At 41.9% G+C, this 22,555-nt stretch overlaps 1 protein-coding gene across 2 annotated transcripts in view; it reads left to right on the top strand.

The window, feature by feature from the left end:
- HTR3B (5-hydroxytryptamine receptor 3B) overlaps positions 1-22,555 on the top strand; it is a 48,711-nt gene that overhangs the window by 16,595 nt on the left and 9,561 nt on the right. For both annotated transcript variants that reach the window (XM_060399304.1, XM_004016557.6), the window contains 4 exons: positions 12,989-13,033; positions 13,503-13,612; positions 14,586-14,755; positions 15,263-15,420. In XM_060399304.1, the coding sequence (XP_060255287.1) occupies positions 12,989-13,033; positions 13,503-13,612; positions 14,586-14,755; positions 15,263-15,420 (483 nt within the window). The remainder of the gene's footprint in view (positions 1-12,988; positions 13,034-13,502; positions 13,613-14,585; positions 14,756-15,262; positions 15,421-22,555) is intronic.

Below are 22,555 nucleotides of genomic sequence, written 5' to 3' on the forward strand. Positions count from 1 at the left end.
ATTCACGGAGAGGTGTATAAAAATCCCCAGCTATAATTGTGGTTTGTCTCTTTCTCTGTCGTGTTATTAGATGCATATACATTTAAGATTATATGTCTTCTTGACAAATAGAACCTTTTACCATTATGAAATACCCTTTTTTACCTCTGGTAATACTTTTTTTCTTGAAGTTTTTTTTTAATGTTTATTTTTTTGCATGGTATATATTTTGCCTTCCTTTTATTTTCAGTATCTGTGGCATTGTTTTCAAAGTCATTTCTTAGAGAGAGCAAGTAGTTTGGTGTTGCTTTTCTCCAACTTTTTATTTTAAAATAATTATAAATTTATTGAAAGTTGCAAGTCAATTTATAGAGAGGTTCTGTTCAACCTTCACCCAATGCCCCCTGTATTTATCTTGCATAAATTTGGTATAGCAGCAATACTAGAAAATTGACATTGGTGCTTATTCTGATTTCTCTAGATTACATATACTTGTGTGTATGTGTATTTGTGTGTGTGTGTTTCTCTGTAATTTTATTACACGTGTAGCTTTGTGTGACCTCCACCACCACCGCATCGATCTACACAATCTTCACCACAGGGTTCCCTGATACTGCTCACTTATAGACACAATCCTTTCTTCTGACAAATCCTGGCAACCAATAAATCTCTTCTCCATCTTTATAATTGTGTTATTTGAAGACTATTATATAAGTGGAACCATATAGTATGTTACCTTTGAGGTTGCCTTCTTTCATTCAGTATAATTCCCTGCAGGATCACCCAGGTCGCTGTGTATACCAATCATTCACTCCTTGTTGTTGCTGAGTTCCCGGGTACTGCTGTTTTAACCTGCCACTCTGTGCATGTTAACTGAAGTGTTTTGTCCATTTATGAATACCATCTTGCTATTTGTTTTCTAGCTGTCTCATCTGTTTTCTGCTCCTCTTATCCTGCCTTATTTGGGATAAACTAAATATTTTTTAATATTTGATTTTAGTTCCTCTAAAATCAAATTGACTTTTTTGCAGTCCCTCTGTGTATTATTTTTAGATGTTATTTTAGGGGTTTCCATAGCCATCATTAACTTAATATAATGTGCTTAGAATTAACGTTATTATAGTTCATATAAAATATAGAAAGCTTACAACAGTAAAATTCCACATACCTTTTCCCTTTACATTTGCATACATAATGTATCCTACTATACAATGTTATTATTTTAATGTACTTTGTTAAAATAATTCAATAATTTCTCTTTAATTTATTCTAATGGAGGTAGTTTTCCACGTTAATATTTGAGTGCTATGCTATGAATTACAGACTCTGATTTTTTGACTGAGATTCAGGTATTGAAATTGATGGAAAATAGTTTAAAATAAAAGTATAAATTATACCACGGTTCAAATTATTTTTTATCTGATGTAAATTATTTTAGCATAATTTTTCTCTAGCTTAGATAAACCCCTACTCATTAGTTCCTCATAAGCAGGTGCATTTAAATGGAGTACACACACAAAATCCCCCGTTTAGCAAACAGTTTCACTTTACTCAGCTTTACTTTCCCACTCACACTAGTAAAAGCACTATATCCAGGATCCTAGAAAATACTTTTTAATCAAATGGCAGAAAATGCCCACTCTTACTCTCCACAATGTAGTCTTACACAATGCTCCAATAGAAAACTCCTTTAAATCTCTTTTCTATTTTGATGTTGATCTAGAATTTTAGAGACAATTTTCTGGGACTGCATCGTCACCTACTTAAGAGATGCTTAGTTTAGTTCAGTCGCTCAGTCATGTCCAACTCTTTGCGACCCCATGAATCGCAGCACGCCAGGCCTCCCTGTCCATCACCAACTCCTGGAGTTTACTCAGACTCATGTCCGTCGAGTCGGTGATGCCATCCAGCCATCTCATCCTCTGTCATCCCCTTCTCCTCCTGCCCCCAATCCCTCCCAGCATCAGAGTCTTTTCCAATGAGTCAACTCTTCGCATGAGGTAGCCAAAGTATTGGAGTTTCAGCTTTAGCATCAGTCCTTCCAATGAACACCCAGGACTGATCCCCTTTGGGATGGACTGGTTGGATGTCCTTGCAGTCCAAGGGACTCTCAAGAGTCTTCTCCAACACCACAATTCAAAAGCATCAATTCTTCGATGCTCAGCTTTCTTCACAGTCCAACTCTCACATCCTTACATGACCACTGGAAAAACCATAGCCTTGACTATATGGACCTTTGTTTGCAAGCTTATACCTCTACTTTTCAATATGCTGTCTAGGTTGGTCATAACTTTCCTTCCAAGGAGTAAGCGTCTTTTAATTTCATGGCTGCAATCACCATCTGCAGTGATTTTAGAGCCCCCCAAAATAAAGTCTGACACTGTTTTTCCACTGTTTCCCCATCTATTTCCCATGAAGTGATAGGACCAGATGCCATGATCTTCGTTTTCTGAATGTTGAGCTTTAAGCCAACTTTTTCACTTTCCTCTTTCTTCATCAAGAGGCTTTTTAGTTCCTCTTCACTTTCTGCCATAAGGGTGGTGCCATCTGCATATCTGAGGTTATTGATATTTCTCCCGGCAATCTTGATTCCAGCTTATGCTTCATCCAGCCCCGCGTTTCTCATGATGTACTCTGCATAGAAGTTAAATAAGTAGGGTGACAATATACTGCCTTGACGTACTCCTTTTCCTATTTGGAACCAGTCTGTTGTTCCATGTCCAGTTCTAACTGTTGCTTCCTGACCTGCATACAGATTTCTCAAGAGGCAGGTCAGGTGGTCTGGTATTCCCATCTCTTTCAGAATTTTCCACAGTTTATTGTGATCCACAAAGGCTTTGGCATATTTCATTAGTCCTTGCTATTTAGTTGTCAGTAGGTTATTATGTCTGTATTGTTTATTGGACATTGTCCAATGGGAAAAGCATTATTTGAAAAAGACATGATATGAACCATGTTACATGAAACTCCAACACGGGCATAACATCAGCTTTGAGTAAGAGACGGAGACAGGTTTCTAGGTCTCTCCTCATCCTTCTACTTTCTAACTTCATATTGATGAAGGTAAAGTAGAATTGCTCCAACTTTCCTTTACAGGCTTATTTGGAGATAAGGGAAAGGAGTAAAGTCTTTATATTAATATTTTCCCTTGGAACAACAATATCAAATTGAGGGTTTTTTTTTTTTAGAAGTTTAGTCTTTATTACAAAAAAACAGTAATCACCAAAAGACTTACTGAAAACAAGGGTAAATTAGTTAACATTCACCAAATAATTTGACACCCTTAAAGCTTGAGATTATCATTGCTGTAAACTATAAAAACACTAGGCCTCTGCAAGTACTTAATGCATCACTACATCAATGACAGTGAACTTGGAGCTTCTGGTCTCGCAATGCTTAGTTGCCCGCATGACATCTGAAATCCAAATCTGTCCACATGAGTGCAAAGAAATGCCCTGTAGGCCAAAGCTTCGAGAACAATACAATTCATGCCACTCCACTCCTTGTTACCTACCCAGTACCTCAGGGCAACTGACAATTTTAGATCACTTACATGACAGTTACATCAAGAGATGAGAATTATTAATATCTTTTGAAATAGTGTTTTTTTTTTAATGTTTCACTTGTCTGAACTAGTTGAAGGTATCGAATTTGAATTTTTGGTCTAGCTCTTCCCACCTTAATAAGAGAAAACAAATCATAGCCATTATGATAGGTAAGGAGAACACTATTATTTTTTCAAAGATAATGGTTTACTCCACTGTTGTGAAATATACTATATTTTACAAGAATGTGTTAGACATATCATTTTATTGGATATGGAAAACTTGTCTTCTGAACTATGTAAAACCTTACATTCTATCCCTCTAGTTTCATCCCTATCTCCTGTCTTGACTTTATCTTCTACGTGTACTCAGTGTTACAATGAACCTGAACTTCTTGGGTCCGGCCTGTATCCTGTTCATTCTGCTGTTTCCTCAACTGAATGCGTCTTCTTTATCATTCTCCATCTACAAAAGATTATAGCCCTCAAATCTCAGCTCCTAAAAGAAATTTCACTCAATTCTCCAATCTGGCAGCAATGTCTCCTTCCTTTGAATACAATGAAGCATGTATATTTCTTCGTGCACATAGCTGACTGTTAAAATGACACATTATGCCGCTGTGGTTTAGTCACTGAGTTGTGTCCAACTCTTTGCGACCCCATGAACTGCAGCCTGCCAGGCTCCTCTGTCCACAGAATTTTCCAGGCAAGAACACTAGAGTGGGTTGCCATTTCCTTCTCCAGGGGATCTTATCAACCCAGGGATTGAACCACCATCTCCTGCGTGGCAAGCGGGTTCTTTACCACTGAGCCATCTGGCAAGCCCCAAATGTCTCATACCCTAATGTATTAATAGCTACTTGAGGGACTTCCCTGGTGATCCAGTGGTTAAGACTTCACCTTCCAATGCAGGGGGTGCCAGTTCAATACCTGGGGGAGCTAAGATCCACGTGCCTTGTGGCCAAAAAAAGACATAAAACAGAAGCAATATTGTAGCAAATTCAATAAAGATTTAAACATAACCTATATCAACAGTAATAATAATAATAATTATTATTATTATTTAAAAATAGCCACTGGAGGGAAGGGTTTTCAAACTCAGGATCCTATTTACCACAGTATTCAGGACAATATATCTTACTTCGGGCTTCCCAGGTGGCTCAGTGGTAAAGAGCCTGCCTGCCAAGGCAGGAGACATAAGAGATGCCAGTTCAATCCCTGGGTCAGGAAGATCCCCTGGAGAAGGGCATGGCAACCCACTCCAGTATTCTTGCCTAGAGAATTCCATGGACAGAGGAGCCTGGTGGGCTACAGTCCATAGGGTTGCAAAGAGTTGGAAATGACTGAAGTGACTTCACACACACACACAGAAACACATACACACACACACATCTTCCTTCAAAGCTAGCTGTGTAGATATTTGCCTGATCAGTTAATTAGGATATGTGAATTCAATTCCAGAATCTTTATGAATGACTTAGTCTTTGCAAATGTCTATATTACATTCAGGTGGGCTGATCCTTAGGTTCGTTCCAGAAGCATGACTGGTTTGAAGAACTTGGGGAAAATTGCTCACAGATTCTGCTCAGACAAGGACATTCCCAATGTGAATAGATAACTTGCTGGATGCATCTGCCAGCAGCTGAACTGCTGGCAACTTTTGTTTAGAGTGAAGAGCTTTCAGCCCAGCTTTCATCACTGCACCTCGCTTTCATTATAATGTTTTGCCTCCTGTTTTATTTACATGAAAGACTACAGTCTCGTCTTAGAATTTCTGGGTATTATGAGTACCTTAGGGAAATCTGATTATAGAGATAATCTACTCAACAGTGAAGAGTTTCCATTTGTTTCTATTGAGTTTTGTCAATTCCGAATCACAGATACCTTTGTATTCCAGTCCATTGACTAGAGCCTCCCAGCCAGACGTTGAGGCATCTGTTTCTATAGTCTTCAGAACTGGGAAAGATAAATAAGAATGTGCGGGAATTATCTGTATATTTGCTAACCACCAATTTAGATCTAAATAGACTCCCTCTGTTAGGAAGACTAATGAATTCCAATTCTCTGAAATATCCTTTGCTTTTAACAAGCAGGATGGAAGGTATCTAAAGAAAAAAAAAAAAGAGAGAGAGAGATACACAGAGGGAAAAGCTGTGAATAATGCCACCAGAGAACCAATTATGTTCACCAGCTGGCATTGAGAAACTTGTTTCTCTTGATGAAAAAAAATAAAAAAACGACTTCAGTTTTAGCCTCAAACTTCTTTTTGACATTGTGTTCTTTAGGGCTGAATAACCAGTCCTCCCAGACACCCCCTCTAAGATGTTAGGAAAAAAATCCTTAACGCTATTATTATGTATAACGTGAGAAAGGAATGGGCAGGAAGAGAGAAACAAGCAAAAGCATCAACATGGCAGTTAATAAGAACCAAACTGGATATAATGACAGTGGAAAGGAAACATTAGGATATAGAGACCTTCCTCTCCAGCCACGTGACTGAGTCAGCAAGATACACAGTGGGGAAGAAACTGGTCTGGACACTTTGTAGATGTAAAGGTGTATTTGTTAGGAGAGAGTAGTGAAAAGCTGTATTATTTGGTAATGGAAACTACACTCCGGGCCTTTTCTCCCTACGACAAGGGGACCCTCGTTGACTGGAACTAAGCCTATATACCCTCAGACACTCATTCTGTGTCCAACTCTTTGAGACTCCCTTGGCAAGAATACTGAAGTGGGTTGCCATTTTTCTCCTCCAGGGGATCCTCCCGACCCAGGGATCAAATGTGTCTCCTGGATTAGCAAGAGGATTCTTTACCACTGAGCCACCTGGGAAGCAACTAAGCCTAGAATGGATTCTTTTTGTGCTTTCATGGGTGAGACATGATCTATCGCAGGCTGTCTCAGCCAGTGAAACTTGGAAGAAAGAGGTGAGCCCAACCTGGAGCTCTCACTAGAGGCCTTATTTTTTTAAGTCTTTATTGAATTTATTTCAGTGTTGCTCCTGTTTTATGTTTTGATTCTTTGGCCACAGGTAAGCTCCCTGCCCTGAGCCCCACAGAGCTGATATTGGTTGGGAGTCCCCTCTGTCCCTCTTCCAAGCTGTTTCTTAGGGAAATGCTGTGAATTCAGTGTTTTCACTTTGTACAATCAGTCCTGGAGGACTGCAGATATTTGCGGATTGAACCAACTCTGCATCGAAAATATTTTTTTTTATTTATTTAGCCATACCCAGCAGCTTGTGGGATCTTAGTTCCCTGACAGGGATTGAACGTGGGTCCTCCAAAGTGAAAGCATGGAGTCCTAACCATTAGACCAAAAATATACATATTTTTTAAATTCCAGAAAGTTCCAACAAATAAAACTTGAATTTGCCTGCCATGCACTGACAACTATTTACATGGCATTTATATTGTATTGGGTAATTATGAGTATTCTAGAGATGATTTGGGCTTCCCAGGTGGTGCTAGTGGTAAAGAACCCATCCGCCAGAGCGCGAGACGCAAGAGATGTGGGTTCAGTCTCTGGGTCAGGAAGATGCCCTGAAGGAGGGCATGGCAACCCCTGCCAGTATTCTTGCCTGGAGAATCTCATGGACAGAGGAGCCTGGTGAGATACAGCCCATGGGGTCTCAAAGAGTCAGACACAACCAAAGCAAATAAGCAATTACAGCACAGAGATGACATAAAGTATACAGGAGACTGTGTGTAGGTTCTATGCAAATACCTCTCCATTTTATACATAAGGAACTTGAGTATCTGTAGATTTTGATAACCAAGAAGGTTTTGGAGCCTCTGGAGCCAATCCCCCATGGATACTGAAGGACAAGTGTATACCATTTTAAAACCTGCTTTTCCCAAGTATCTGTTTGAGATTCACAAAAATCTGTAGAGGAAGTACACTCAGGCTAGCCTTTGTTGAACAACTATAACGGGGTTACTGTATTTGTGAACCATCCTTTTTTTCTAAAGGTACCTAGAAATATTTATGCAATAACAACTTGCTTTCTTGATTCCAGAAAAGGGGAACTTTAAAATTTTATTGTTTCTCTTTCAAACTATGCCACCCCCTGTGGACACCTGTATAGTCTTGAGTATTGCACACTTCCAGGTGCACCCCCTCCAAAGAGCAAATATCAATAGCACCTCCCTAGCCCCACCCAACCTGGACTGAGGACAGTGGTAGTCTTGACCCTATGCACAAACATCATATATCTTTGATGTGGTTGGATAATTCCCTGGAAAATTAATTTAATTTATGTATCTTGTTCTAGGGAAGAAAATGGACCTGTTTATTTGCTTTCATGCCATAACTCCCCCGCTCCATTGTTTTACTGAAACTGGTATTATACTTAATATTACAGAAGTACAAATGTTACTTAAATGACTCTTTACCTTTGAACCAAAATCAACAGGAGGAGCGTTTCACATTTTATTTTACATATTTTCATCTTGGATTTTTTATATCTCTATTCTCTTTGAACAATGCAACTTTTAATGATGGATTGTAAAAGTGAAAAAGTTGCTCAGTTGTGTCCAACTCTTTGCGACCCCATACAGTTCATGGAATTCTCCAGGCCAGAATACTGGAGTGGGTAGCCTTTCCCTTCTCCAGGGGATCTTCCCAGCCTAGGGATCAAACTCAGGTTTCCTGCATTGCAGGGGACTTCTTTACCAGCACAAGGGAAGCCCAAGAATACTGGAATAGGTACCCTATCCCGTCTCCAGGGAATCTACCTGACCCAGGAATCGAACTGGGGTCTCCTGCATTGCAGGCAGATTCTTTACCAACTGAGCTATCAGGGAAGCCCATGGGAAGAAATGGATTTATCTGTAGTCTGTATCAGCCTTCTTACTTATACATTCCCTGGAAATGTTTTCAACGGTGTGGAGATTCCTTAAAAGACTGGAAATAGAACTGCTTTATGACCCAGCAATCCCAATGCTGGGCATACACACTGAGGAAACCAGAATTGAAAGAGACATGTGTACCCCAATGTTCATAACAGCACTGTTTATAATAGCCAGGACATGGAAGCAACCTAGATGCTCATCAGCAGATGAATGGATAAGAAAGCTGTGGTACATATACACAATGGAGTATTACTCAGCCTTTAGAAAGAATACATTTGAATCAGTTCTAATGAGGTGGATGAAACTGGAGCCGATTATACAGAGTGAAGTAAGCCAGAAAGAAAAACACCAATACAGTATACTAACGCATATATATGGAATTTAAAAAGGTGGTAACAATAACCCTATATGTGAGATAGCAAAAGAGACACAGATGTATAGAACAGTCTTTTGGACTCTGGGAGAGGGAGAGGGTGGGATGATTTGGGAGAATGGCATTGAAACATGTATATTATATATTCATATAAGAAACGAATCGCCAGTCTAGGTTAGATGCAGGATACAGGATGCTTGGGGCTGGTGCACTGGGATGACCCAGAGGGATGGTACAGGGAGGGCTCCTCCCTCCTCCCTCCTGGAGGAGGGTTCAGGATGGGGAACACGTGTACACCCGTGGCGGATTCATGTTGATGTGTGGCAAAACCAATACAATATTGTAGAGTAATTAGCTTCCAATTAAAATAAATAAATTTAAATTTAAAAAAGTAAACAACAACAAAACAGTTTCCTTTTTCTCTATTAATACATTTTTTAAATGGCAACTCTATTGATGTATAACCTAACTACAAAATTCATCTATTTAAAGTATACAATTCAGTGGTTTTAGTGTATTCACCAGAGAAGGCAATTGCACCCCACTCCAGTACTTTTGCCTGGAAAATCCCATGGACGGAGGAGCCTGATGGGCTGCAGTCCATGGGGTCGCTAGAGTTGGGCACGACTGAGCGACTTCACTTTGAATTTTCACTTTCATGCACTGGAGAAGGAAATGGCAACCCACTCCAGTGTTCTTGCCTGGAGAATCCCAGGGACGGGGGAGCCTGGTGGGCTGCCGTCTATGGGGTCGCACAGAGTCGGACATGACTGAAGCAACTTAGCAGCAGTAGCAGCAGCAGTATATTCACAGAGTTGTGCAACCATCACCAATATCTAATTTCAGAGCATTTTATCACTTCAAAAAGAGCCTTCATACAGTTAGCAGTCACATCCTGCATCCCATCCCCACCAGCCCTAGGCAAACACTAATCTAATTTTTACCTCTATAGAGCTGCCTATTCTAGACATTTCATATAAATGGTATCTTACAATAAATGGCCTCTTGTGACTGAATTCTTTCATTTAGCATAATGTCTTCAAGGTTCATCTATATTGTAGCATATATCATATTTCATTACTTTTTAGTGCTGGAAAATATTCTATTGAATGGATATATACTAATTTTGTTTATCCATTCATCAGCTGATGGGCATTGGCTTATTTTTACTTTTTAACTGCTGTGAACATTCCTGTACAGGTTTGCTTTTTTTTTTTTCTGTACAGGTTTTTTTTAAGTGTGTAGACTTGTTTTCAAGTCTCTTGATTATTCACTTAGGAGTGGAATTGCTAGGTCATATGTTAACTCTATATTTAACATTTTAAGGAACTACCATACTGTTTTGCAAAGTGGCTGCACAAGTTTAAAATCCCACTAATAATGTATGAGGCTCCAATTTTCAACATTCTTCCTAACACTTGTTATTTTAATTTTCTTCATCCTAGTGGGGTAGAGTGGTATCTCATTGTGGTTTTGATTTGCATTTCCCTAATTAATAACTAATGATGTTGAGCATCTTTTCAAGTGCTAATTGGCCACATTTGTAGATTTCTTTTGGAGAAATATCTATTCAAGTCCTTTGCTCATTTTTTTTTTCAAATTTGTATTGGAATATAGTTGATTTATAATATTGTATTCATTTCAGGTATACAGCAAAATGATTCAGTTATACGTATACATACCTATTCTTTTTCAGATGCTTTTCCCATTCAGGTTATTGCAGAATATTGAGTAGTCATTTAAAAAAATTTTTTTGGCCACACAGCATGTGGGATCTTAGTTCCCTGATCATTCAAACCCATACCTCCTGCATTGGAAGTTCGGAGTCTCAATCACTAGACTGCTAGAGAAGTCCCTAAATAATTATTTTTGTTGTGGTAAAATACACATAATATAAAATTTACCATCTTAACCATTTTTTTAAGTGTGCAGTTCAATGGCACTAAGTACATGCTCATTGTTGTGCAATCATCACCACGTCCATCTCCAGAACTCTTCATCTTCCAAAACTGAAACTCTCTACCCATTAAACACTAACTCCCCGTTTCCCAGCCCCTGGCAACCATCATTCTACTTTCTGTCTCTCTGAATTTGACTGGTTTAAGTACCTAGACTTAGTGTATGCTGGAATCCCGTTGTCCTTCTGTGACTGGCTTACTTTGTGACTTAGCATAAAGACTTCAAGTTCATCCACAGTGTAGCATCTGTCAGAATTTCCTTTCTTTTAAAGACGGAGTAATATTCCATTGTATGTATGCACTACATTTTGTTCATTCATCCCTCCACTGATGGACACTTGTGTTGCTTCCATCCCTTGGCAACTGTGACTAGTGCTGCCGTGAACACGGATGTGCAAATATCTGTCCTAGTTCTTGTTTCCAGTTCTTTTGGGTAAACGCCAACGAGTGGAATTGCTGGACCATGTAGTAGTTCTATTTTAAGTTTTTACGAATGGCACACTGTTCTCCATAGCAGCTGCACCATTTTACGCTCCCAACAATAGTGCACAAGAATTCCAATTGCCCTCACCAACACTTATTTTCTGCTTAAAAAACAAAGTAGCCATCCTAATGAGAGTGAAATGGCATTTCATTGTGGATTTTGATTTGTATTTCCGTAGTGATTAGAGATTATATAAGCCAGCTCTAACTCTGACTGCCATAACAAATATCATAGACATGGTGACTGAAACAACAGAAATTTATTTCTCACAGTTTGGGAATCTGGAAAGTTCAAGATCAAAGTTCTGGCCAATTTGGTTCCTAGTAAAAGTTGTCTTTCCAGCTTGCAGATGGCTGCCTTCTCACTGTGTCTTCATATGGAGGAGAAAGAGATCATTCTCTCTTCCTCTTTTTCTAAGGCCACCAAGCCTCTTGGAAGAGGGCCCACCCTTGTGACCTCATTTTACCTTAGTTATCTCCTGAAAGTCCTGTCTCCAAATACAGCCATATATGAATTTTGGAAGAACACAGTTTGGTCCATAGCTATGATGCTGAGCGTATTTTCCTGTGTTTATTGCCATTTGAATATCTACTTTGGACAAATGTCTGTTCAAGTCTTTTGTCCATTCTTAAATAAGGATTTTGGTTTTGAGTTGTAAAAGTTCTTTAATATTCGGGATAATAACCCTTTATCAGCTATATGATTCACAAATATTTTCTCACATTCCATGAGTTTCCTTCTCACTATATTATGTTCTTTGATGCTCATTAAATTTTGATTACTTATCTTTATTGTTGAGCTATAAGAGTTCTTTATATATTCTAGATACAAACCCCTTACTAGCTATGTGATTTGCAAGTATTTTCTCCCACACTGTGGATTGTCATCGACTTCCTGTCATTTGACTTTAAAGCACAATAGTTTTAAATTCTGATGAAGTCCCATTTACTTCTTGTTTTGTTGCTTGTGCTTATGGTGTCTTATCTAAGAAATTATTGCCTAATTCAAAGTCATGAATATTTACTCCTATGTTTTGTTCTAAGAGATTTGTAGTTTTAGCTCTTACGTTTAGGTTTATGATCCATTTTGAGTTAATGTTTGAATGTGATATGAAATATTCCTTTTCTTTTAATCCCTAAGAACATAGTAACTATAGCATGTTTTTGTTTTTGTTTTTATTAGATTCAATATGAAAAAAATTTAATGATGAGGATTTTTTTTTGTTTTGGGGGGCCTTTGCCTTTTTAATTGCTGATTCATTGTAGAATGGGGAAATCACATCTATTTATATCAGCAAAAATATACCTCACTTGGATTAAGCTCATTCAGTCTGTTTTATAAGCAGAGAAATCCAAACATAAGGTAACAACAGGAAAGGCTGCCAATGGCAATTGAAATATTAATAATACTCATTCAAAGATTAGGAATAACATCTTAATTACAGATAAGAGCTTGGTCTCATGTTTTTAGTCCAGAATTGTCTATAACTATATATCATCTTTTAGTCTGATTAATGGCAGAGTAACTATTAAAGTAGGAAAGAGATTAGCAAATCATTTAACATGTCAAGTGCAGTTAAAGCATCATTTTGTCATAGATAATGCAGTAAAGCTTATAGCAACAGGTGTATGTAATAAATAACTGGGACTACTCAGATCCTAAAGAGTCAAGGTAATGTTTTTAAAATCAACATTATTTACTTGGATGCAATTTTCTTCCCCTAAATTGTCATACTGTTGAATTGGGCTTTGATTTACTGACTCTCTAAGATTTGGTGTGTATTTAATCTTTGCTTTGCAGGATACACAGAATCAAAAATTAAAGACAAGCATATGGTATCGTGAGGTAAATGATTATTTTTTTTTCCTTCTATGCATGTTGGACTCCTGAAATTGATCTGCTGAAAAATGTAATTATTTGAAAGAATAGATATTATCTTTGTTTTTTTCTTTTTTTGGCTACACCATGTGGCATGTGGGATCTTATTTCCCTGACCAAGGATCAAACTCATGCCCCCTGCAGTGAAAGCTCTAAGTCTTAGCCGCTGGATTGCCAGGGAAGTCCCAGTAATAGATATTATCTTTCCTTTTAAAGTTCCTTACATCTGCAGCAGGCCTGATTTATTAGAATCTGAGTAAGACATATGGCCGTTGTTTCTGATTAGGGCAAACATCTTTAGGAATTGGATGAGAAATCCTCTCCCCTAACAGATAGTAGCAACAGGCTGATCAATTGAGTTATTCATTCAAATTCCTCCTCAGTTCTTTGATGGGGCTGACATTGCCTCTTTGTGACATTTTCTTTTTGGCTACAGGTTTGGGATGATGAGTTTTTATCCTGGAACTCCAGCATGTTTGATGAGATTAGAGAGATCTCTCTACCTCTAAGTGCCATCTGGGCCCCTGATATCATCATAAATGAGTAGTAAGTGTGTTGGGTTGTTTGTGTGGGCTGTAGACTGCTTAGAATACTCAAGCCAGCTGCTGCTTCCTTTCAGACATTGTTACTATTCTTTGTTTCTCAACTTGAAGAGGAGCTGCATTGTTGGGAGCATTCAGGTTAGCAGTATCAAAACCATGAGTTGACATCATTTAAGATACAGTGTGTGCGTGCATGCTAAGTCCCTTCAGTCGTGTCCAACTCTTTGCAATCCCATGGACTGTAGCCCACCAGGCTCCTCTGTCCATGGAATTCTCCATGCAAGAGTACTGGAGTGGGTTGCCATGCCCTCCTCCAGGGGATCTTCCCAACCTGGAGACTGAATCTGCATCTCTTCCATCTCCTGCATTGGCAAGCAGGCTCTTTACCAATAGCGCCACCTGGGAAGCCCTTTAAGATAAAGATTTGATTGCTGCTGCTGCTGCTAAGTCGCTTCAGTCGTGCCCAATTCTGTGTCACCCCATAGACAGCAGCCCACCAGGCTCTTCTGTCCATGGGATTCTCCAGGCAAGAATACTGGAGTGGGTTGCCATTTCCTTCTCCAACGCATGCATACATGCTAAGTTGCTTCAGTCGTGTCCGACTCTGTGTGACCCTATGGACAGCAGCCCACCAGGCCCCTCTGTACATGGGATTATCTAGGCAAGAATACTGGAGTGTGTTGCCATAGCACCACCTGGGAAGCCCTTTAAGATAAAGATTTGATTGCTAATGCTTGATGTTGCCCTTGGATTATATCTGTGTTTTGACAGTAGCAAGTGAGTTGGCCCATGAGGCTGTCATCACTGAACCGACGTTTGCCAGATGACTGTCTCATGGACAATGTGATTCAGTCTTTGCACTTCTGGGCTAGCCTGGGATGATATATGGTCACTACCATCTCATAATCAGTTCTGTTTACGTATTAAAATGATGAAAGCTCACTCTGTAACAACAAGATCTCTTCTGTCTCACACAGTGTGGACATCGAAAGATCACCTGACCTTCCCTATGTCTATGTGAACTCATCTGGGACCATTAAACACTCCAAGCCCATCCAGGTGGTCTCTGCATGCAATTTGGAGACATATGCTTTTCCATTTGATGTCCAGAATTGCAGCCTAACCTTCAGTAGCATTCTGCACACAGGTAAGTCATGAGAAGTGTAGTCTGCTTAGTGGGCAAACGCACTTGTGCTGGGTGGGCACACAAAGGTGAAATTATGTTATGTGGCCCCTCAATTGATTTTATTTTTGCACATAACTGGCTTTTTATAAATCTAAAATCTTGCCGTTATTTGGCTCCTGGTGCAATTCAGACTAACCACAGTACTGCGCCCAGAGATAGGGCCCTTTGCTTCTGTTGGTTTGAAAACACAATATTAGGCCTCCATTGCCATTGAGAGCGTTACAGAATTCTCATTCTACAGACAATGGAGTGCAAACCCTCAGTTCATAGCTGCTTTCTTTTCACAACCAGAAAGTTTTTGTTCCTCATCATTACCCCTAATTCAAAATGGTATATTGAACCCCATCTCAGCAAGACTGTCCATATGGGAGCAAGAATTAAAAGGAAGGGTTTTAATTGGGAATTAGAAAAGTGGGTTGTCTTTGGTGCCTGTTTCTATGGGAAATCAACTGTTTCTGTTATTTTCAGTGGAAGATGTAGACCTGGCCTTCCTGAGAAGCACAGAAGACATTACACATGACCAAAAGGCATTTTTGAATGACAGTGAGTGGGAACTTCTTTCTGTGTCCTCAACCTACCGCATCCTGCAGAACAGCGCTGGAGATTTTGCACAGATTCAGTTCAATGTAGGTTCCACCCCTCTTCCTGTCCCTGTTGCCTAACTTCTCTGCAGTCTTTCGCCTCCCCTATCAGGCTGGGCAATCTCTGCTCTCCTGCATCTTCTCATTCGTATCACCTAAGCACAGCTGATTGGGATGGCTCCAGACATCCATTTGCATCTGAGCCCAGAGGTTCAGCCTTAGATCCTGGACTCCTGCTGGAGCGGTTACATACATGAACATAAAGAGGATGGTTTTCAGACACAGAGCCCCGAACCAGCCACTGCAGCAGGAGTCCTCACGCCTTTCAGCACATATAACATTCTCACTTCTAATTGCTACTGAGAAGCAAAAAGAAAGAAAGAAGAAACCCACACACAGCAACCAAAATTAGGAGAAAAACGTCGCTTCAGTATGAATGTCCTGTGTGACATTAAGTAAATTATTAATTATTCCAGATGCAAATGCATAAAATTATCATATTATTAACTTAAGTTTCTTGAGGGATTAGCTAACCTGTCACCAGCAGGATCCTCAGAGACTGCTGGTGGTTTCCAGATCTGAGAAGTACAACTGCTCAGCACAGACCTGATAAGAACCCAGGCTTCTCAGATGCGCCACCAGGAATGCTTGTGGCTGCATTGTTCCTGGGGAAATGTGTCCACTGTTGCCTGGAGGGGGCAGTGGGAGCAGGACAGTAAAGCCTGCTGCTTTGCAGTCCAGGGGCACCGTTCCTCCTTCCCTCCTGACAAACCATCCTGACATGTGGTCTGCAGCAAGTTTCTGCAGCCAGTAGACTTGTCATTAGTGTTCAACCCTGTTTTTCTGCACAAAGTCAGCTAGTGATGGTGGTAGCTGGGGGGTGGGAGGGTCCTTCAGACCAGGTAATCTGACTGAAAGCTAGAGGCTACAGACAGGTCAGGATTAAGTACAGCTGAATTCTCCTAGAAACAAACCTTTTGAATAAGAAGGAAAAAATTAGACTACACTAAGGTGCTATGGTTACAATGGATAATTACCTGCTAAGGAGGATGGTGGTGGTGAAATAAGCAATTATTGAGGGCACAGAAACCCTCCATTGGTTAGAAGGTGTGGTATGCAGTTTTCTAGTAAAGCACTTGTTAAAACAAGGCCTCTTAAATACAGCTGTGATTTGAACCTGACTGATGTATAATGCTGGGCACCAGCTAACCCCAATTCACACCTTGCTTGCGGTAGGGCTTGAGTCCTTGCCTCTTCTACTTGGTTTTTTAGCAAAGCTTACATTGTGGCTTGTTTGTCCACTTTTTTACCGAGGGAAAGGGAGGGGGGGCGGTGGAAAAGAAAGCTTTTTTAATTTCAATGAGTTTCTTGGCTCAGAGTAAACACCTCATTAATTTTAAAGATATCAGCCTGCAAACATTATTAATGCAGCCCGAATAATGGAGAGCATTAAAGGGAAATGTGAGGGAGTAGCACGTGCAAGGTGGAACACAGTCACCTACCAAGCACTCCGGAGAAGGCTGCACACACCATTACCTACACTGCACGGAAGAGACAAAGACGGGAGAAGGGGCAGGCAAGCCGGAGTGTGGGAGTGCGTGTGCACACACTCGCTCCCCATCTCTCCATAGCGCAGCCGCTATGTGTAGTTACATGTCACCCTCTACCCTAAATATCGTCTTCTCAATGGCGGTCAAGTTTTTCTGTGTCCTAGCTCCATTTTAAATATGATGAGCACAGGCATAAAATATTGTTAAAGAGAGGAGAGGCTTCCCTGAATCACAGGGAACAGGTCCGCGTTTCTTTGCTATCTTCCCCGCCATGCTGCTTCTCCATTCAGTGTTTCCGCAGAGGGCAGCCAGAGAGGGCAGTGAACCGATTTCTTGCTCTGGGAGCTTTTCCCAGGGTTCTGTTGCCGTGCGGGCTACAGTGGGTTGTTTGGGTGGGTGGGGGGTTGCCTTCCACCCTGGCCCTCGGGAGCAGAATCCTGAGAAGAGTCGCCGATCGTGCTTAGTGAGGCAGGGAGCCGAACTCAGGAACAGTTGTGCAACTCTGGAAGACAAAGTAGACTGAGTGACTCTCCAGGTCAGTACTTCGCCCTCTTGACCTCTCCCAGCCTCTATGACTCCCCTGTTCCCGCTACGTGCATAGTGATGGCTAGTGTTCTCTTCGTTGCTCCATGCCAGATATCCAGCCCTGAACTGAGTAGTCAAATCACCTTGGTCTCCTTCAACAACCGTTAGGCAATGATGTGAAATTCAGAGCCCAGTTTCCTGCCCACATTGGACCCGCCAGAGTCCTGACAGCAAAAGGCCAGCTTCCTCTTAATCTAATCACCTGCTGTGTCTCCATCCTGGCTGCCCAGCACGGGGCTGGGGACAGATACAGTAGAGTTCAGTTCAGTTCAGTTCAGTCGCTCATTCGTGTCCGACTCTTTCCGACCCCATGAATCGCAGCACGCCACGCCTCCCTGTTCATCACCATCTCCCGGAGTTCACTCAAACTCACGTCCATCGAGTCAGTGATGCCATCCAGCCATCTCATCCTCTGTCTTCTCCTTCTCCTCCTGCCCCCAATCCCTCCCAGCATCAGTCTTTTCCAATGAGTCAACTCTTCGCATCAGGTGGCCAAAGTACTGGAGTTTCAGCTTCAGCATCATTCCCTCCAAAGAAATCCCAGGGCTGATCTCCTTCAGAATGGACTGGTTGGATCTCCTTGCAGTCCAAGGGACCCTCAAGAGTCTTCTCCAACACCACAGTTCAAAAGCATCAATTCTTCGGTGCTCAGCCTTCTTCACAGTCCAACTCTCACATCCATACATGACCACTGGAAAAATCATAGCCTTGACTAGAGGGACCTTTGTTGGCAAAGTAACGTCTCTGCTTTTCAATATGCTATCTAGGTTGGTCATAACTTTCTTTCCAAGGAGTAAGCGTCTTTTAATTTCAGGGCTGCAGTCACCATCTGCAGTGATTTTGGAGCCCCCCAAAATAAAGTCTGACACTGTTTCCACTGTTTCCCCATCTATTTGCCATGAAGGGATGGGACCAGATGCCATGATCTTCGTTTTCTGAATGTTGAGCTTTAAGCCAACTTTTTCACTCTCCTCTTTCACTTTCATCAAGAGGCTTTCGAGTTCCTCTTCACTTTCTGCCGTAAGGGTGGTGTCATCTGCATATCTGAGGTTATTGCTATTTCTCCCGGCAATCTTGATTCCAGCTTGTGCTTCTTCCAGCCCAGTGTTTCTCATGATGTCCTCTGCATAGAAGTTAAATAAGCAGGGTGACGGCAGAAGGAGGAACAAAGATCTAAATGCATGTTCCGCCTGGCCCTGATGTACACGCTGCTGCTGACACTGAATCAAATGCTTCGGGTGCCCGCTGGTTCCTGCTAACGCGCCATCTGTCTGTGGCTCCAGGATGTGTATTGTTGATCAGAGAGCACCGCTGACACCTTGGAGTCAGGCTGCATTCCACAGGGAGCCCAGAGCAGAGGCACAGACGCTGTGTGCAGCCTGGTGCCCGAGCCAGCGGCCACGGGAGGGGAGGCTTCCTTCAGTACACTGTTGGAGACGCTGGTTCCCAGAAACAGGATGAGCATTCAATTTCTGTACGGCAGTGCCTTTTTTTAAGTTATTTTATCTATTTATTCACGGCTGTGCTGAGTCTTCGCTGCTGCATGGCTGCCACTCTCTGGTTGGTGTGCGCTCAGGCTTCTCATTGCTGGGGCTTCTCTTGTGGAGCTCAGGCTCCAGAGTGCTCGGGCTTCCGAAGTTGCAGTTCACCGGCTCTAGAGCACAGCTCCAATAGTTGTGGTGAATGGGCTTGGTTACTCTGGGGCACGTGGGATCTTCCCAGACTGGGGATCAAACCTGTGTCTCCTGCATTGGCAGGCGGATTCTTTACCACTGAGCCACCGGGGAAGCCCGTGTCTGGCACTGTTTTGTTTCTTTTCTGTTTTCTAAAGAATGATGGTAGAAGTATGGGGAGGTAGAAACGATACTTGAGAACTCTTGTTGGATGCAAGGGCTTCCCAAGTGGTGCTAGTGGTAAAGAAGCCGTCTGCCAAGGCACAAGACATAAGAGAGCCCAGTTTGATCCCTGAGTCAGGAAGATCCCCTGGAGGAGGGCATGGCAACACACTCCAGTATCCTTGGACATAGGAGTCTGCAAGCTACAGTTCATGGGGTTGCAAAGAGTTGGACACAACTGAAGTGACTTAGCATGCATGCATTGGATGCAAACTGGCAGACAGTTGTGGGAACTATAGTGAGCCCTGACCCCAGATATCCGCTCCCGGATATGCTCATGTGAGCAGGAATTGGGAGACCTATAGGAGACTCCTAGAAAAATGAAGAGGGGCATTTGTGGAAGGAATATGCCTCATATATCCTATTTTTCAGATGTAATTTTCCTTTCTAGATTAGAGTAGATTAATTTTGTTGAGATATCGATTGAATGAAGGTCATAAACTTGATAGAAGATCCTTCCAAGCTCTACAGGTCACTCCAGAGAGACAAAGAGAGAAAGAGAGAATTTGGACCCCTAGAAACCCTCCAGGGTGAATCAGGACTTTCTGCTAAACCAACTCAACCCATGGTCTAGATCCAAGAAGCTCTCACCCTTGCACAAGGATCTTACTTAAATGGCAGCAACTTTCCCGTTCTTTCTGAATTGGGAATGTTGGGAGGGGCTTGGGAGAGGAGGGAAATGGGCTTCTGTATGAAGCGTGAGTCTGGGCGTCAAAATTCCAACTATGTCATAAAGACGGTCATGCAAAATTGAGTACTGGTGGGGTCTATCATCAAGGAGGCAATTAGAGGCTAACCTTGGGGCCTATTCCATCTCCAAGGAGCTCTCCACACACACATTCTGAATTAGATTGATCTCTTTCATTAACATCAATAGGCTCCAAATACCTTTGTGTACTTATTATTACCTGGCTTTAATGGATAATGAAATTGTGGCATAATATTGCTAACACCTGAAGGGTGTCTAATGGAGAACACGGACTGAAACTAAAGTGCTTTTTCTTCCCTTTCTGTGGAATTTAAAGGCACCAGCTCCTTTAGTCCATTAGAAATGATGGGCTCTAGGTAGGGGCAGTTCTGCAGAGAGCAGTGTCTTGCCGAGCTGGTGATGTACCATTCCGCTGGCATATGGGGGTCACTGCCTCTGACATGAGCTGCAGAGAAGTGGCCCCCAGAAGACAGACTTCAAGAGGGGAGCCCCACTTTGGGCTCACTCCACTCTCTTACCCATTGGAACTAAAAGAACCATTATTAGCAGACTCTAATACAACTCGACACACCTCTTTTGAGTTCTTATCCTGTGCCAAGCTCATTGCTAAGCACCAAGGACACCAGCATGAATAAAACAAGACTCTAGGTTCCTATCATGGGCCTCAAAATCTGCCCAAGGAGGCATGATAACAGCGACCACAAAAACCAAGCACTGAGTCTGTATTAGGCACCATTTTAAAAGTTTCTGTGTTTAATCCTTACATCTCTACAAGATGAGGACTCCACATATCCACATTTTTACAAGTGGTTGAATTGGGGTGCAGAGAACTTAAGCAATTTACCAAGGATAACAGGTGACTGGTGGAACCAGGACTTGACTGACACACAGCTAAAGAGAAGCAGTATGTTCCAGTCCATTTTGTGACATTTTCCCACTGTGTGTTACTGGCCAAGTCGCCTGTACCCATTTTTTTAAAAAATTATTTATTTATTTTATTTATTTGGCTGCACCAGATCTTAGTTGCAGCAGGCAGGATCCTTTAGTTACAGCATGCCAGATCTAGTTTCCTGACCAGGGATCGAACCTGGGCCCCCTGCATTGGGAGCCTGGCCTCTTAACCACTGGGCCACCAGGGAAGTCCCCACCTGATTAGTTTCTTCAGGTTGCCATAACAAAGTACCACTTTAAGACAATAGAACTTTCTTCTCTCGTAGTTCTGGAGGTCAGAAGCCTGTAAGCAAAATGTAGGCAGGGTTGGTTCCTTCTGGGCACTCTGAGGGACAGTCTGCTTCTTGCTTCTCCTTTAACTTTTGGTGGTTGCTAACAATCTTGGCTTCCCTGGGCTTGTAGGATGCGTCATTCCAATGCCTGCCTCCATCTTCACATGCTTACAAAGGTATTATCCTTTGTATGTCTCTTCTCTTCTTACAGGGACACCAGGCATATTGGCTTAAGGGCTCACTCTATTCTGTAAGACCTCATCTTAACTAATTTCATTTGCAATGATCTCATTTCCAAATAAGGCTGTATTCTGAGCTTCTGGAAGGACATGAATTTTGGGGAGCATTATTCAACCCAGTGGAGCTTCTGAGGAGGCTCAGTGGCAAAGAATCAACTTGCCAGTGCAGGAGACACAGGTTCCATGCCTGGGTTGGAAAGATCCCCTTGAGAAGGAAATGGCAACCCATTCCAATATTCTTGCCTGGAAAATCCCATGGACAGAGGAACCTGGCAGGCTGTAGTCCATGGGGGTCACAAAACAGCTGGACAGAACTGGTGATAAACAACAGCATTCAACCCAATAGAGTCTGCCACCTTTTGACTCCCCCAAATTCATATCTGTCCCACATGCAGAATATAGCCACCCTATCCCAACATCCCAAATATCTTAACCCATTTCAGTACTGATTCTAAGACCAAAAAGTAGTGAAGTGTTAGTCACTCAGTTATGTCTGACTCTTTGTGACCCCATGGAGTGCAGCCTGCTAGGCTCCTCTGTTTATGGGATTTTCCAGGCATGAATGCTAGAGTGGGTAGCCATTCCCTCCTCCTGGGGATCTTCCTGATCCAAGGATCAAGCCTGGGTCTCCTGCATTGCAGGCAGATTCTTTACAGTCTGACCCACCAGGGAAGCCCTCTAAGATGAAAATATCATCTAAATATAAACTCAGAAAGTCCCAAATGTTATCATCAAATCAAGCATAGACTCTGGGTATGGTCCATTCTGGGGCAAACTTCCGTCTGCAGGCCTGTGAAACATCTAACTGTCAGAATCTGGTTCCTGATCCCATAAGACATGGGGTCAGGAGTCAGGGGCACGAGCGGGGACCTGTCCTGTCAGCAGTTCTAACTCTAATATTTAGGATTGTGCCTGACCTCTGTTCATGCTCAATTCATGTTTCTTGAACATGAGCATAAAGGGCTTTGAGGATCAAATG

The sequence above is a fragment of the Ovis aries genome, chromosome 15 (genome assembly GCF_016772045.2).
Source record: "Ovis aries strain OAR_USU_Benz2616 breed Rambouillet chromosome 15, ARS-UI_Ramb_v3.0, whole genome shotgun sequence".
In the NCBI taxonomy this organism is placed as follows: Eukaryota; Metazoa; Chordata; class Mammalia; order Artiodactyla; family Bovidae; genus Ovis; species Ovis aries.